The sequence below is a fragment of the Lissotriton helveticus genome, chromosome 4_1 (genome assembly GCF_964261635.1).
Source record: "Lissotriton helveticus chromosome 4_1, aLisHel1.1, whole genome shotgun sequence".
NCBI lineage: Eukaryota > Metazoa > Chordata > Amphibia > Caudata > Salamandridae > Lissotriton > Lissotriton helveticus.
Window position 1 is genome coordinate 1,049,695,102 of NC_136063.1, and position 17,592 is coordinate 1,049,712,693.

General features: G+C 46.0%; 1 protein-coding gene across 3 annotated transcripts in view; it reads right to left on the reverse strand.

The window, feature by feature from the left end:
• ICE1 (interactor of little elongation complex ELL subunit 1) overlaps window positions 1-17,592 on the reverse strand; it is a 1,011,762-nt gene that overhangs the window by 74,875 nt on the left and 919,295 nt on the right. For all 3 annotated transcript variants that reach the window (XM_078687642.1, XM_078687643.1, XM_078687644.1), the window contains one exon: window positions 8,202-8,300. In XM_078687642.1, the coding sequence (XP_078543768.1) occupies window positions 8,202-8,300 (99 nt within the window). The remainder of the gene's footprint in view (window positions 1-8,201; window positions 8,301-17,592) is intronic.

Sequence of the window (17,592 nt, forward strand, 5' to 3'; positions counted from 1 at the left end):
AAAGGTTGATGGAAGAATAAATGGGTAAATAAATGTCTAAATGGATGTTTTTTTGTGTAAAATTGATTGGTTAACTGACTTATTAAATGTATCTTAGTGAATACATATATTAGCGAGTAATGTTTAAATATTTAAATATCTGTATCTACCGGCCAATCTCACTCCTCCCTGGCATTAGCAAGGTAGCCGAGAAATTGGTCAACGGACAATTGTCTCAGTTTCTCGAGGTAAACAACATCCTACGGCAATCCCAAACTGGGTTTCGCCCGGGCCATGGCACTGATACCGCCCTTCTGGCCGTTATCGAGGAGGCAAGGCGCATTTTGGATTCAGGAGGGTCAGTGGCAGTGATCCTCCTGGATCTTAGTGCAGCCTTCGACACAGTCAACCATCGTGTCCTTCTCCAGCGGCTGGCGGCAGCAGGGATCACCGGGATGGCGCTCAGGTGGATAGAGTCCTTCCTCACCGGGCGCACGTTCCAGGTATGGGACAGTAATCACCACTCGTCCACCCTCCCCCTCACGAGCGGGGTCCCCCAGGGATCATCTCTAAGCCCTACGCTTTTTAATGCATACATGGCCCCCCTTGAAGACGTGGTGACACCCTTCGGCATCAAAATAGTTAGTTACGCGGATGACACACCGCTGGTCGTCTCCCTATCCCAACTAGACGACCACCCAGACAATTTGGCAAATTGCCTTATGGAAATCCACGGCTGGATGTGTGAATCATCACTCAAATTAAACGGGTCGAAGACCGAAGTGATGCTCATGGGAAAGCAATGGGTGACCATCCCCCCATCGGTCTGGCCAGACGTGTTCGGGGAAATTCCCACCCCGAAAAAAGAAATTAAGACCCTAGGAGTCTGGCTGGAACCCAAGCTTTCAATGAAAACGCAAGCGGCCAAAACTGCAGGAACCTGCTGTGGGCTTATGCGCACCACCCGCAAGATTCTTCCCTTACTCCCGCCCGCATCTAGAAAACTCTTAGTCCAAGGGCTAATACTGTCACGGCTGGACTATAGTAACATGGTTTACCTGGGAGCCCCAGAGGCCACCATGGCTAAACTGCAACGAACACAGAACGCAGCAGCCCGTCTAATTATGAACCTTCCCTCCAGTGTGTCAGCTAAACCGGCCATCAAGGCCCTGCACTGGCTCCCGGTGCGCCAAAGGGTGGAATTTAAAGCCATGTGCACGGCATACAAACTGATTAATGGAGCTGGCCCTTCGATCCTCAGTGACCTGGTTACTCCTTATAAAGCTCCCAGATCCCTGCGGTCCGAGAATGAACATCTAGCCAACATCCCCAAATTTAAAAAGACACGCACTGGAGGCCGACGCTTCTCTGTGAAAGCTTCCACTGGATGGAACTCACTCCCCCGCACCCTCAGACTGGAACCCAGTTATCTGATTTTCAGAAAAAAATTGAAAACACTCCTGTTCCCTAAATAACGTCCCCCCCTTTCTTCTTCCACCTTATCTGGATATTAAAATCTTATAGCGCGGGGATACCTTCGGGTCACCAGGCGCTTTACAAGTTGTTAAATAAATAAATAAATCAATCTGTGTCTCACTTTGTGTAGAAGTGGCTGCATGGGTTGGTGAGTAGCTACATGAGTGTGTATATGGGTTATTAGTTGTTTTTTTGAGTATCAGTATCAGTGTCTGTATGGTTCGGTGGGGGATATTACTTGGAGCACAGATGCATGAATGAGTGACTCACTATTTGTATGTATTTTGAAGACACCATGTGTGCAAGACTGTATGGGTGGATGATTGTGTGTATGGGTGGGTTAGTGAGTATGTGTTTTTATAATTGATTGTTTAAGAGAGTAAATATGTTTCCGTTTCTGTAGAAGTATGTGTAGTGGTGTGTATATAGCAGTATAATCAAGTAAATGGTTTTTTGATAGTTTATTTGCATGTGTGAATTTGTGTGTGAGTAACTTTATGGATGAGTATTAGTGTGTAACAGGATGTATAGGTGTAGGAGTACATATGATGAGTAAGTACATGCATGAGTGACTATATAGAACTGTTGGTGAATGAGTGGATGTGTATGTAGATGTTGGAATTACCTAATAAGTTGTTGTAATTGGTTTCTCCTTTTTTAAGAAAATGTTAGTTTCTGTTTTTGAATGTGTGTGTCAAAGGTTATTTTATGCTGATAGGAGGTCTGCCACTTTGTCACAAGGATGTTGTCATGAGTGATGTCATGAGTGATGTCATGAGTGATGTAATATGTGACGTCATCCGCTGTGCATTGCACGCGCAAGTTATAGTGAGTCCAACTAACTATAACGTGGGAATTTCAATGGTTTTATGCGAGTAAAATTTCCACCTAACTATAACTGGTGTGAAACCTATGTTTTTTTCAGTGTATATATATATATATATATATATATATATATATATATATATATATATTCCAAACCTGTAGGGTGGGTTCAGCTTAACAGGACTGGAGCTGCCCGTAATTCAACATCCACAAAGAGTTCAGAAGCCCAATTCCTGAAACAATAGACGTTTTATTTCAAAGAAGAGAACACATCATGTACTGCTTCCTTATGTGTTTCGGCATACTGCCTTAATCACAGGTGAGTGGATTCAGGGTGATGTTAATTACTTGTATTTAAAGTTTAAGCAGCACATGGCTTTGAATCCATAGTGGCATACATTTCCCAGAGTGCACCAAATTTCTTTGTCAAGTCTGGAGTTTATTTAATTCTAGCTGCATAGCGTCTCTGCTTCTGAAATAAATGTAATATTCAGGTGCAACTAATCACAAATAAAAAGACAAGTTCACAACACTAAGTCCATTACTCATGATGTATGTTTTTAAAATCCACTCGTAATTCATGCTGACAATCTAAAATATCTTGTGAAAACAACAGTCATGTGCTGCTGGAACTCTGGAACTTTAAAATGTCTTTTGTTTCAGAAATTGGGCTTCTGAACGCTTTGTGGAGATATATATATATATATATATATATATACACAAAGAGTGGATCACTGTTTATATAGTGCAAGTGTTGAAGTGATTTTGAGTGAGGTTAGAGGGTCTCATATGTTAAATTATGCCGAGGATAATTCTTTTGATGATAGAGTAAAGGTTTAAGGGTGGCATGAGGTGGTAATGTGGTTTAATTTACTGGGTTCATTGTTGTATCATATCCTGGGAAGCGTGTGGTGTATGCCAGAGTAAACAAGGTTTTCACTACCTCTTTGTTACTTGTTTTGCAGTTGAAGCCACCTTGAATTGCTTTCGAATGTATGGTACCTGTTATGTAAGAAGTCATTCTTCTGTGCTTGAGATGAGCTCGCAGTCCTGCCACTTGTCAGTACCCTGTGCAAGGATTGTTGCTCTAAGGTGCTTGTGCTGCATCTGCTGTCTGTATAGATGAAATATTTTACATTTCTGAGCCAAATCTGTTTAACGATCTTTAACGCTTTTGGGTAACAGGCCAGGTCCCAAAGTCCTAGCAGTGTAATTACTTTACTACTATTCAGCTTCCGGTCTGATGAATTTCGTGCTTATGAGTGTGCTCAGATGGCATGTATGTGGTGTAATAATGTTGTAGATGTCGACTAAAAGTTTGGTGCTGTGTGGTCTACAAGTGCTGTTGTATGTGGTTCTTGTTGTCAGAGGGGTTGCTGCATAGGCCGTTTGGGCTAGGGATCGCATTGGCGGCTGGGGTTTCCTATTGGACTTAAGGATTAGGGCTGTGAATGGCGGTGATTGGTTAATAGGGCCAGTTCTCGCATTGGCTCTAGTGTTAGGGGCCTGATTTGTTAGGGCTAGGGTTCCATTGGCCAATAGGGCAATTTTAAGCATAGGGCTCAGGGCCTCTCAGCTCAGGTTTCAAGGATAAGGGCGGAGAGGACAAAGGCAGTTGCCTGTTTGAGCTGGGTGAAGAGGACAAGGTCAGTGACCTGTTTGGGCTGGGTGGAGAGGACAAGGGCAGTTGCCTGTTCGGGCTGGGCGGAGAGGACAAGGGCAGTTGCCTGTTTGGGTCGGACCGAGGAAGGAATTCTACTCATGAACCACAAACAAACCGCATACGGTTTTCAATGTGTATTGAACCAATACAAAACCCCACAAACCAAGCCTACACATAATTCTACCCCAACTACAACACTAGGGCGCCTGCATTCTCACACAAAAACTCTTTCCTATACCACTAACATCACAAATAGAACACAAAGCCACATTATACATAACTTCAATGCATCTAGACACAAACTCCCTGTTCAAACAAAACACCAGCTCTATCTTCTGCTTGCTCCTAACAGATTCCCTATCATGACAAAACCTATACTCACTCAGCCAATCTTCACACCATCCACCAACACCTGCCTTCTCTTTTTACTAATTACACACAACCATACAATCCTTAAACACCACACACATTACCTATTTCAGTGATCAAATCTAACAAACACTCATAACTCTTGTTCATCCCCTCTAACACACCACATACTATTATCCAAACCACATCACCTCCTCTGTACTATTCAAATACCACTAAGCAGCAGTAATGCACATAAAAATTGTTCACAGATAACCACTACATCAATATCAATAGGGGAGAGGGGTTGGCCTAACGGCTAAGGCGCTCGACCTCGGACTGGGGATCTGGGTTCGAGTCTCGATAACGACGCCAAGAAACCTCCTGTGATTCTGGGCAAATCACTTAATCTCCCCGTGCCTAAAATGAAAGTGTGTCCTCATGTAACATAACTGGTGCTATGTAAAGCGCTCTGATACCTGATTCGGTTCGGGTCTAGTTCGCGCTATATAAAACTCTGCAAAAAAAAAAATATATATATCCCCTTTCACTACTCCACAAAAACGAAACACACTAATATCAATAAATTATATTCCTCACATATATATTCCCTTACTATGTAATCCTGTATCTATATATTATTTTAGTCCTATTGCAGAGGAAGAAAAAATACTCTCGAAAGCTTAACACATCTCTACCATCACCTGACACTACACTTTTATCAGCCTATCCTCCATTTTTACTCTCTCTCATTCCTAACCCTTTCTACCACTATGATCTCTAAAATAACCCTTCCTAGGCTCCTTCCTCCTCTACACCTCCTGGCTCACCTCAAATATAAGGTTACTACTATGATCTCTCAAACAAACCTACTAAATTCTCCCTCATGTTATCGCTCCTTTGACTCATCCCAAATCTAATTTTTCTATTCTGATTCTCTTTCTACCTAACCCCTTTCTACAGGCTCTTCTCTCCTCCATGTCTACTTAACTCATCCCAGAGCTCAACTTACTACTATGATCTCCCAATTAACACGTCTGGTTTTCTTCCCGCTTCTATACCTCCATTAATGTATTCAATACAAGTAACAGACTCATGTCCTTTGCTCAAATTAACTCATACCTCCCAACGGTAATACTATATTCATATTTCCCTATTCTAATTCACCACTAACCCTTTTGAGTTCCGGAGTAGCGTGCTGCTCGCCAAAAAGTGATTTGACGCCTCGTCAGGGATAGTAAGTGTTATATAAATACAATTACAATATTCATAGTCACTGTCTCAAGAACACCTGAGGCTGTTTTATAATTAAAAGAATATTGACAAGCCCAATGTTATTGGACTTCGGAAAGTAAAAGTAGAGTGATTTTAGACTGAGTAAATATAGAAGTAGGGGTTACTTTTAGATGATCTATGCAATGTACATGTAAATGTACATGTATTTATATAGCGCAAATCACCGACACGGTATCTAAGCGCTTGCTTAGGGAACCCGTCCTGGTATTCCCCTGTGAGATACCCCGGCAGGGTATCCACAAGGTGAAAGCCAGGCATCCCACCGCGAGGGGCCGTAGTGGAGATTAAGCAAGTTATTGCTCAGAGTCGCAGAGTCTGACCCCGTGAGTCGAGTAGGCACCGGGGCGAGAATTATCGAGTCCGTGGAATTTTAGAGCCCGAGACCCGCCGAGGCGGGGAATCGAACCCTGGTCCACGGCCGATCTCAGCTTCCGGGTCTGCCGCCTCTAACCACTGAGCCACACTTCTCCACTATGCAATGACAATGCATTCTTATTGGATGTTATTATTCTATGGTTCTCTTTTTTAAGTTGATACCTAGCTATTTATATTCACTGATATATATATATATATATATATATATATATATATATTGCATAAGCAACTGCATCTCGGAATATTCCTTCTTTTACTCTGTGTTCACTCAATTTAATATGGCTGCATTTGACAACATTTTATTGATCTCCATGTGACTGGGAGCCCAAAATATCATTCATCTGAAGTGAGACATAGGATCTTATATTTTGTGTTTGTGCTGATGGATGCAAATCTGAGCAAAAAGCTCATCCAATTAACCAAGACTAGCGGAGAACTGACAAATTAGTCAATCTTTTGCTTTGTTTATCACCTGATATGAAGATGGCATGCAGCGTTTATGATTTGATCCCATGTTGGCATAACAGACTTTACTATATTTATACATTTGTTTCAGTGGTCTTTTGGAAGAAGATCCCTTAAGTGATCTGAATCTGTTTAACAGGTTGTCCCATCAAAAATATTAATTTGTCTGTTGATCTTGTTTAATGAAGCTGAAGATACAGACACATTGACCTTTCATATACAGCTGAAAGTACCAGCAAGCTTTTTAAACATATTTTATTGGCATTTAATAATCAGCATTGCACCCACAATTCGTTTCACATTCATTTAAATTCCCAGTGACCCTTCAGATTGCCCTACCCAGCTGGTCATATGGCCTCTTGTTCATTTCTCCTCTCGCCATGTGACTTCCTGTCGCGCTATGCAGTTCTAGCTGTAACAGATGCTCATCTATTATAACAGTCTAACAGTTCCCCCTCTACTATCCCGCCCGCCGCCCCCCTCCCCTGCTGCTGCCGACTAACCTGCCAATATGCCTCTCGCATGAGAAGGGCTTCATAATATGGAGTGAGGATTGTTTTTTCTTGCTTCTTTTTTGTGGTTGTTCCAAAGAGCTTGTGAGAAGTGTCTCTAAAGTGGACTGCAACATGCCTGGTACTAAATATACTAGCAACCTTGCCTTGCTGTAGTAATGGTGGCACTCACTTCATTCTCTTGTCTGATCTCAACATTGTTGGTGAGTAAAGCTTTCGCGTTGAGCTTCTTCACACCATAGCTCTCGGTCATACATCATCACTGGGGTCCTTGATGATGTATGGAGTCAGTGGTTAAAGTTCAACATCAAACTCTCCTTTAACGACACATCTTTACCGCTCACGGTAATGATGACACTCACTGATCCACTGAAGGATAAATATAAATCCTCTTACACTACTGCTGCAGTGAGACCACAGCGCCAGGAAACCCATGGTGTCAGCGCGCTTTATAAATTCCCCTTACAATACTACAATACAATACACAATTGCAATTCTGAACTTTCCCTACAAGGCTCAGCTTAACACTCAGTCAAGCTTCCTTCCTATATGACTGGTCCCGAGACAAGCTGCATACCTCAATGGCATAGAAGTCTAAACTTCACACACATCACTGTATGACTATTCCTGACATATGCAACCCTCAATGATACAGAGTCCAAATGCCATACCTCACAAATTGAGGGTTGCTATCTTGCACCACCTACACCACAGAAAAGTCAATTATCAAAAAGAGCGAACATTGCAATAGTGAACAGATGAGAGTAGATTCACCCTGGAATAAAATATTGTAAATAAACCTTTACCTTTTGAGAACAATAGCTGATCCAATGGCTATTGACAAAATCTGCTAAGTAAAGTTGAAAATGTGGGGAATTAGCCTAAAACACCCAGCATTATTCAAGGATAATTCCTCTTTGAAGCACGAAGTATGAATTAGCCTACAAATTGATCATGCAGGACAAGAACACTTTCACATATCATTTTAAGTGCAATGAGAAACATTTCTTGCCTTTTTTTATTTAGTAGGAAAGTTGAAAGGGGGTCTTTTGTTTTTCTCAAATGAAATATATTCCATACTCATGTATTCGTCCAGTCTGTTTTCAAAAGTGTAAATTTCATATTGAAAAAATGTGTTCCAGGATCCAGCTTATGGGTGAAGCTAATGCACTGATTGTGAATATCAAATATGCAAAGAATAAAATGCTTAGTATTTTTAGTAAGTGCCAGTTCAAGTTAAAACAGACACTATTTTTACTCACCTTCTTCTTTAGCATGTTGGATGAACGTACTGATAACAGAGCTTATATTCTTTACAGCAGAAACAAATCCTTCCTTTAAACCAATTTGACTTAAACGACCTAAAAGAAAAAAAGACAAACATTTTCAATAATACATATAGTTGGTTTAACATTTCATTGTTTTTAAACAGTGCTCAGCACAGTCCATTAGTTTGTGTTGATCTGAGAACAATGAAAAGCAACCATCTGAGACCTCTCAATAAATGAATGCAAACCAATCACAGCAGCAGGCTGCATTAAGATTAGTGCTCTCAATTGTATGCTATTTTCTTTTTACATTCCCATCTGCATTTGTCCATATCTATTTCATGGCTAATTTTATCTGTATTTATCCATATTAATTTTGTGTTTAGAGTAAAACCGAAGGTGCAGTGGGTATAGTTCCAAATGTATTTAAATGATAAAAATATACTCACATTTGAATATCTAACATGGTTCAGTTGTATACAGTACAATACAGTTGTCAGAACACATTTTCACCGTAGAACAGGTTAAACATGTGCAAAACTGCAGATAAAAAAATTTTTTTCTTTTTTTTTTAGCTCCCTTACTTGACAATCTGCCCAGCTGACCTGGCACTTGTGATTGACAAAAGTGAAAATCATTCAGTCCATTTAAAAATAAGCGCAGACATAAAAATAGTATTTTCTGATTGCATTTACCTGTAAAAAAAAAAAAAAAGGAAAAGTTGCAGCTCCCATTCAACCTTCAGCCAAAGAGCTAGTTCTTGAGGCTCTTCTTGGAGGTGAGCAGAGTAGGGGACGTCTGATGTTGAGTGGGAGCTTGTTTCAGGTTTTTGACGCGATGTAGGAGAAGGCTCTTCCACCCGTTCTGGATACATGGGATTTCTGGTAGGGTGAGGTCGGGGGAGCCGAGATTTCTTTTGCGTACGTGGAAGGAGACTCTTTCGTTTAAGTAGTTGGGTCCGGTGTTGTTGAGGAATTTGTAGGCCTGAGTGAGTAGCTTGAAGGTTACTCTCTTCTCGACGGGGAGCCACTGGAGGTCTCGCAGGTGTTGGGTGATGTGCTCATGTTGTGGGATGCCAAGGATCAGTCTGGCCGCGATGTTCTGGAGTTTTTGTAGCAGGGATTTGTTGATTCCAGCGTAGAGGGCATTTCCGTAGTTAATGTTATGCTAATGTTACTTACATTTTTAAAGCGCTCTGTTACCCTGAAGTGTCCTGGCGCTACACGCTACCATCTGAGTGTAGGAGGGTGGATACCTGACTATGGTTACCCCAGATTTTTTGCCTTGTGTTTAGCTGGTTTTCGACTTAGTTGGCCTGGGACCCTGCTAATCAGAGCCCCAGGCTATCTGCTGTCTCTGTAAAATGGACTCCATGTACCCTAGGTACATAACTAATTGGATATTGGGTCACCTTATGAGCCCCTGTACAGTGTACTATAGGTACCCAGGGCATAGGTGCATCAAAGGCCTACCAGGGGCTGCAGCATATCTTTTGCCACCCCTGGCTGGCCATCCAAACAGACACAACTGGCTGATCACTCAGCTGGGGCAAGGTTGTATAATCACCCCTTGCTTAGATATAGGATACCCATGTCTAAACCTATATCTAAACACATACGCACCTATAAGTCACTCCTATGGCAGGCCTTAACAATCCTGGAGGCAGAGTGCTTGGTTTTATGTGAGATGGTGCTCTAGCATGAGCTGAGCCTGTCTGCAGCTTTCGGAACCATTTCCTTATAGCTGTTCCAGGGTATTGCCATACCATATACTCTTAAGTGCATTATAATCCTCGCGGTTATTGCTAACTTTGGTTTGGCTTTATCAAAACATGTTGTGTACGGTGTCATACACTTTGGAATACTACCCCCTCGCCAGTTCTGGCGACGGGGGTAGCATTCCACCCTTCTAGAGGGAGAAGACATGTTACATTACTTAAACGCGGTTAAATCTAACCAGAGCCTCGGCATCACTAAATGGATGAAACTCCGGCAGGGGAGGCCTGGACAAAAGGTTTCCTGTCACAGGGAGGTGTTACACCACCCAGACAGGAGATAGTGGATTGAGGCAGGCAGGGCGAGTGAAACTAGACACTGCCTGGGGCGCACAAGGCTCCCTATGCATAGCCCAGTTCAAACCGGTGCTGGGGCACTCCAGCCCCAGCTCTGGCGCGAAACTGGACAAAGGGAAAGGGGTGTAACCACCCCCTTCCTGGGTCCCACCCATAGGAGGGACATAGCAGGTTATCCAGCCCCTTGATTTGGAATAAAGGTAGGAGCTGTGCCCATAGACTTTAGAAAATCCTGACTGAAACTTTGAAACAAAACTCTGGACCCTTCGACATCCCACTCAACGTGGAAGACTGAAGAATCTCGCTTGTGGTCAAGGAGTGACCACCCTCTGCAAACAGGCACCATCCAGCGACCAACGGTTTGCTTTGTTGCAGCTCCCGCCGGAGCTCAAGCGACAGAGATCGACAAGAACCGGATTCCCAGACATCCACCAGCCCGATCCACAGCCACAGCAAAGCTGAGACCCGTGGGGGCGACATGAGATGTGGGACCGGCCATCTTGAAAAGACTGTGAAGTGCTGACAGTGCAGCTCCCGAGGCACCCTCTAAGCTGTGCATTGGGGTTTGAGAAGCCCCAGCCCCGAGCAGTTTGTGCACCGAAGATCACCCCTCCACACTCACCGAGTGCTGCGTGGGGCCCTTTTACATTTTCCTGCTCGACGCGTCTGTCCAGTCACTTGCCCGTTGGCTAGTGGCCTCTACGACGACGAATCTTTGAATCTACTCTGCTGGTCTGGTTGCTGCAGACTGGCCCTCGCTCCCCTGAAAAGGAGCAGCATCTCTGACCTTGCTGGTCCGAGTAAGAAGCGATCTTCAAATCCTGCGTGGGTTGCATTTGCCAAGGCCTGTTGACTCCGATCCGGAAGCTGACACCGCCGACAGCGAGAGCCTTCTTGGGACAGCTCGTGTTCCACTCCTGGTCATTGTCGATGCCCCCGAGACCACGTGGCAGCGGAGACAAGCTTCTCGACAACCACCTGATTGCGCCCGACATCGCCTGGTTCCTTCCTGGTTCCTTCCTGGTTCCATCCTGGTTCCATCCTGGTCACTGGCTAGTGACCCAGACTGTGTCCCCTCTGCTTTCAGGTACTCTACATCTTCGATCCACCCTTGGATCCAACCGGACTCTTCTCTCCTGGCCGCCTGCAGCATCTTCATCTCCAGGCTCCATAGAACTCCACGACGAAACCCGACACACTTTGGCACCTATGCACCCGCTTCCTGTGGGTGAGGTATCGATCAAACACCGGTGCTCCTGTAGTGGTTTACACCTCTAGTGTCCTAGTTTAAAGTGGCTAAGTTCTAGTCTAGTCGGAAGACTTCCAAAACAGTAACTTTGTAACTTTTACGCGCCATTGACTTTGCATTGGTGCATGCGTGTGCTTTCAGCACTGCACCCGAATCCCGCGGGCAACTCCCGTCCTAACCACAGTTAGTCCAGTGTAGTCCCAGCGATTCCCAAGGCCCTAGGCCTTAGCATTGTTCGAGAAGTGGTTCTTATACCACTATTTTAGTATATGGTTTAAGTGGCCACCGGGCCTATCCATAACTGGGAAACTTTGTATGTTTAACTGTGCTTTTGTTTAAACGCTTGTGCCTCTGCCCTCATAAAGAGTACAGAGGATTATTCTAGTAATAAATACATATATTTTTATAATATATAACTTGTGTGGTGTCCTTTCATTTGATATTACAGGATTACATATGGTAAAACAGCTGGCTTCACATGCCCTCTTGAGTTAAGCCTAAGACTGCTTAGGCCTATGCTACCCCTAGGATAGCTTGTCTATAAGGTTGACTTACAACCACTTACCATAAGGGTTGCTTGGACTGATACAAGGTGCTCACTAGTATAGTGAACATCATACATCAGGCCAACTTCTCGCACTGAGGAAACCTATGACTGTGCCAGTGGGCAAGAAGCGATTACCTGAAAAGCCAAGTTTTTAATCCCTTCCTGAAGAAATGAAGCTCTGTAGAGTTTCTTAGAAGGAAGGGGAGACTGTTCTATGCCTTGGCGGCACAATAACGAAAACGTCTGCCACCCCAGCCCATTTTATTGAAGCGGGGGAGAGTAACTTGTTTTGCTTGCATGGAACGTAAGGCTCTTCCCGGAACATACCACTGAATTGATTGCTTCAGAAAGTCAGGGCCAATACCTTTGAGGGCCTTGAAAACTAAACACATGGCCTTAAACTGAATCCGGAGTTCAACAGGGAGCCAGTGAAGAGCTGAGAGACCTGCCCTCACCGAAACAAACTTAGGGGTCCCTGCAAGCAGCCTGGCTGCCGCATTCTGCATGATCTGGAGTCTGGCCAATTGTCTCTTCTGGATGTTAATAAAGCGACTATTGCAGTAATCCAGACGTGAAAGAATGAGAGCCGGGACTGCTATTTTCATGCTCTCTTCCGGGAGGAAGAATTTGATTTTGTGCAGGATTCTGAGGATGAAAAAACAGGAGGAAACTACCCTACTGACCTGATCTCCATATGCCAGTTTCGAGTCCACATTCACTCCAAGGTTTTTTGCCCTTTCCACCGGAGTTAGAAGCACGCCCATTGTGTCTGGACACCAATCAGGTGTCCATAGATGAGCCGTGTTTCCAAAAATGATAACCTTGGTTTTCCCTGCATTAAGTTTAAGGCAGTTTAATGCCATCCATACAGCGATTGCCTACATACAGTTATGGCATTTTGAGCCAGTCTCCGCCTCAGCGCCTTTTTGAATTGATAACACAATTAGTGTATCATCAGCATAACTGAAAGCCAAAGGATCTGATCAAAAATGCCAGTGGGGCAAAGTATACATTGAATAATGTCGGACTGGGTGAAGAGCCCTGTGGAACTCCACAAGGGAGGGAAAAAGGCTTAGAGCTATCTCTGCCAAAATCCACAGTTTGTGTTCTACTGGCCCAAAAAGATTTCAGGAGGTCCCAGGCCTTGCCTTGGACTCCGACCGCAGATAAACGGTCCATCAAAACTTTATGATGGACCATATCAAAAGCGGCCGAGAGATCCAGCATGATTGATGTGGCAGCCCCACCCTGATCTAGGGCCTGTCTGATCTCATCCGTGGATTTTATTAGTGCCAGCTCAGTGCTAAGTTCCAACCTAAATCCAAACTGCCTGGTGTCTAGCAGGGAGTTGGACTGAAGGAACCGACTAAGTTGACCATTCATGACCTTCTCAATCATCTTACTGGGAAAGGGAAGACGAGAGATGGGTCTATAGTTACTCGGGTCCGTTGGGTCCAGGTTAGATTTTTTAAGTAAAGGCAGGATAGATGCTATTTTCCAAGGACCCGGGAAATGACCAGTATTAAATATGGAGGCAAACAGTGGAGTGAGGGCCTCCCTAATAATTTCTGGGACTGCTTTCAACACAGAGACTGGACAAGGGTCCAAAGGGGAGCCAGACCGGATCTCTGAAATCAATTTAATGACTCCTTGCTGCTCCAACGGATTAAAGTAGTAAAATCTAGGAGGTTGCCCATTATACGCAGCACCTCGTTGGTAGCATCAGACGTGCAAGTGAGGGAGGAGAAAATGTTTTCCATCTTTTGTAAGAAGAAGGCAGCCAGGGTCTCACACAGTTCTGTATTACTTTTTATCTTGTAGTCCAGTCGTCATGTATGAGAGCGTGGGTGATGGTCTTTCCGGCTTCGGGGGGGATCCACTTGAAGGTCTTGCGGAGGATAGGAGGGTGGTGAAGCAGGTGGAGGCGACGGCGTTGATCTGTGGGGTCATGGTGAGGGAGGAGTTAAGTATGATGCCAAGGTTCCGGGCATAGTCCGTGGGGGTTCCCGAGGGCGGAGGGCCACCAGGAGTTGTCCCAAGCTGAGGGGGTGGGTCCCAGGACGAGGACTTCTGTCTTCTCCGAGTTGAGTTTCAGACAGCTGCTGCTCCTTCAAGCTGCAACGTCTTTCATCCCTTCTTGGAAGTGGAGTCTGGTGGTTTCGGGATTCTTTGTGAGGGAGAGGATGAGCTGGGTGTCATCGGCATAGGATACAATGCGGAATCCATGCTGTCTGACCATGGCTGCAAGGGGGGCAATGTAGCTGTTGAAGAGCGTGGGACTGAGCAATGCACCTTGGGGTACTCCGCAGTTGATCTCTGTGGGTTCGGAGAGGAAGGGTGGAAGTCCGATTCTTTGGGTTCTGCTGGTGAGACAGGAGCGCAGCCATTTATGGGCTGCTCCCTATATTCGGGGGTCGTGGAGTCTGGCTGCAAGAGTACGGTAGGAGAAGGTGTTGAAGGCTGCGGAGAGGTTGAGTAGGATGAGGGCTGCGGTGTGGCCTTGGTCGAGGCGCGTGCGGCTGTCATCTGTGGCGGCGAGGAGGGCGGTCTTGGTGCTGTGGTCACCAGGGAATCCGAATTGGGAGGGGTCAAGGATGGAGTTTCTTAGATGAAGTTTGTCATCTGGGCATTGACGATCTAGGTGAGAGAGATGGGTCGGTAGTTCTTCGGGTCCGTAGGGTTTCCCAGAGGGTTTCTTGAGGAGGGGCTTGACTTCTGTGCACTTCCAGTCATCGGGAAAGTGCTGGATTCTAAGGAGGCGTTGATGGTGCTTCGTAGCTCGGGTGCTATGGCAGTGGTGGCTCTGTGAAAGATGTGCGGAGGGCAAGGGGTCCATGGGGGCTTCTGAGTGCGTACTCTTCATGGTCGTGGTGTTTATCTTCGGTGGTGACCGAGGCTCAGGAGGTGATGGTGAGTTGACTGTCACCACTGGAGGGAAGGGTGGTTGCTGGGATCAGCTCGCTTAAGTTGTCGTAGGGGGCCTTGATTTACAGGTGAAAGTAGGAGCCAAGCTTGTTGCAGAGGTCCCAGGAGGGAGTGAAGTCTGTGGCCTCGCTGGGGGGTTTGGTGAATTGCTAGATGATGTTGAAGAGTTCCTTCGAATTGCTGGAGTTGATGAGGATTTTGTTCCGGATGAAGGTCTTCTTTGTGGATCTTGTGTTGGTGGTATTCTGATGTGTGTTCTTGTAGGTGGTCAGGTCGTCCGTGGATTTGCTGTTTCTCCATCGTTTTTTGAGACGTCTGTCAGTGGTGTGGAGGGGTGCAAGCTTGTCTGCGCAGTTGGTGATCCAGCAGTGTAGTTCCTTGGCTGCAGAGTTGGCGTCGGTCAAGGCGGGGGCAGGGGGGGTGGCAGGGGTTCGCGGATGATGGTGTTGTGGTGCTCCTCTGTGACCTTGCTCCAGTTCCTTCGTGGAGGGCGAGGAGTGGATTTGAGAGCGGTGGCGATGTTGAAAGAGAAGAGTACACAGTGGTGGTACGTCCAGAGGGGCTGCGTGGTGTGGCTGAAGCGCATGGTGTTCCTACCGTCGAAGATGGGGTTGAGGGTGTGTCCTGCCTCGTGGGTAGGGGTGACGATGAGCTGTTTCAGTCCGATGTTGCAGAGGTTGTCCAGGAGGGCGGTGGAGTTGGGGTTGTCGAGGTGGAAGTTCATGTGTCCGATGAGTATGTAGTCCATGGAGGGGATTGTGTCGGGTGTGATGGTTTCAGCAATGGCAGTGGTGAACGAAGCGCGAGGTCTGGGGGGTCAGTAGGCGAGAGTGCCGTGAAGTGTGGTTCCAGGGCTGGTCTGGATATGGAAGTGAAGGTGTTCGGTGGTGGCGGAGGAGTCCCTCGTGTTGGAGGTGGAGAGTAGGAGGGAGCTCCTGGGCGGTTGGGGCGGTCCTTCCTCTGGATCTTGTAGCCATCAGGAATGGCAATGGCGATGTTGGGTTCAGGTTTCAGTGAAGAAGGCGACGTCTGGCGAGAGGGTGTCAAGGAAGTCCCAAATCTCCACGGCATGAGGGTGCAGGAAGCGCACGTTGAGGAGGATACACTTCAGGGCTTCGGTGGTGTTGGCATCAGGTATGGGGGTGGCGCCGTGGAGGTGCAGAGGGTGGTGAAAGTTCGGCGGCAGTGGCAGCAGGAGAACTGGCCGTGGGTGGTGTTCGACGTTGACAGCTGGCAGTTATTGTTCCTTGCAGTGTTGAGTGCGAGAAGGGCAGCTGTGGGTGGCCGGAGAACCAGGGTCCTTGGCACTGGTCAATTCGCCCGCGGCCGCCATTAAATAGGGGAAGGGGGGTGGAAGTGTAGCTGGGAGGCGGGAAACTGGCAGGGGGGGGCCACGGGGGCAGTAGCGGCAAAAACGGGCACGGAGGGCACGAACAGGAAACAGAGCCAGAAAGTAAATAAGGGGGCAAAGTAAGGTTTAATAAAACAGAGAATAGAGCACAAGGACACAAAAGACGGACATGGAGCAGCGTTAGAGGTGCAGAGAGGTGAAGGGGCAGCGGTAGTGGCACAGCCAGCGGAGTTGCAAGGGCGGGGAGCTAGGTATCTGACCAGGAGGTGAGAGGTCTTGCTCAGTGTATCTGTTAAGCTTCTGACCCCTCCTACCGGTAGTAAGCTGTCCTCTCCTTGGCCCTGCATGATTGCAACAGAGGAGGCTGGCTTCCCAGTATGAATGTGTTGTCACAATAGGAATATTTATAGGTGGCAAGGCGACCGTCTTGTAGCCCGTGCGGAGACCGCAGAAGCAAGGCCACAATGATGGAGTGCAGAAGCTACCTGGCGAGGTTTGGCATTGTGGCCCATCAGAAAGTGGCACCTAAGGGAGCCGGATGGTAAGCCAATTCTCAGCTCATGGTAGTAGTAACAGAATTAAACCGGTCACCGCTCAGTAATCAACTCACTAACTCTTGGATCCCAGCCTTATGCAGTGTGATTGTGCAAGGCCCTGGCGGGGGATGTATGTCTGATGAAGTGCTGAAGATTGTCACAATGACAGTTTGATTATCCTCCCTAATTAACTCTAGTCATGCCTGAAGGGTCAGTTCCCTGGTTGCTACATACGTGCTATAAGTCACGGGGATAGGGAATAATGAAAGACTCCCAATGGAGAACCTGGGAGTTCCATGGCTGATCTCAGGCTGCACCCAGAGATGGCACATACTGTGAGGATGTTGTCACGACTGGAGACAGATGATTCCACCAGGAACTTGTACAGAAACAGAAGATGCCTTTTTCCCAACTCCCACTCGAGGATACCCTGGAAACCAATGTATATCAAATGTCCAGCAAATCCCCAAGGGGGAAAGGGGAATTTGGATACAATAAGAAAATGAGAAGAGAGAATCCAGGAATTCTGTATTTCTTTTCTTCCACCTTCTATTGCAGAGTTAGTTGTAGTGAAGGAGTTGAAAGATTCTAGAAAATACTAAGAAAATACAAGAATGATTACAACCTATTCGACTCTATTCTACTTCTTAGATACTAGTTTACTATCTTTTACATACCAGTAATTCCTTGATTCTAGCTTCTCTTC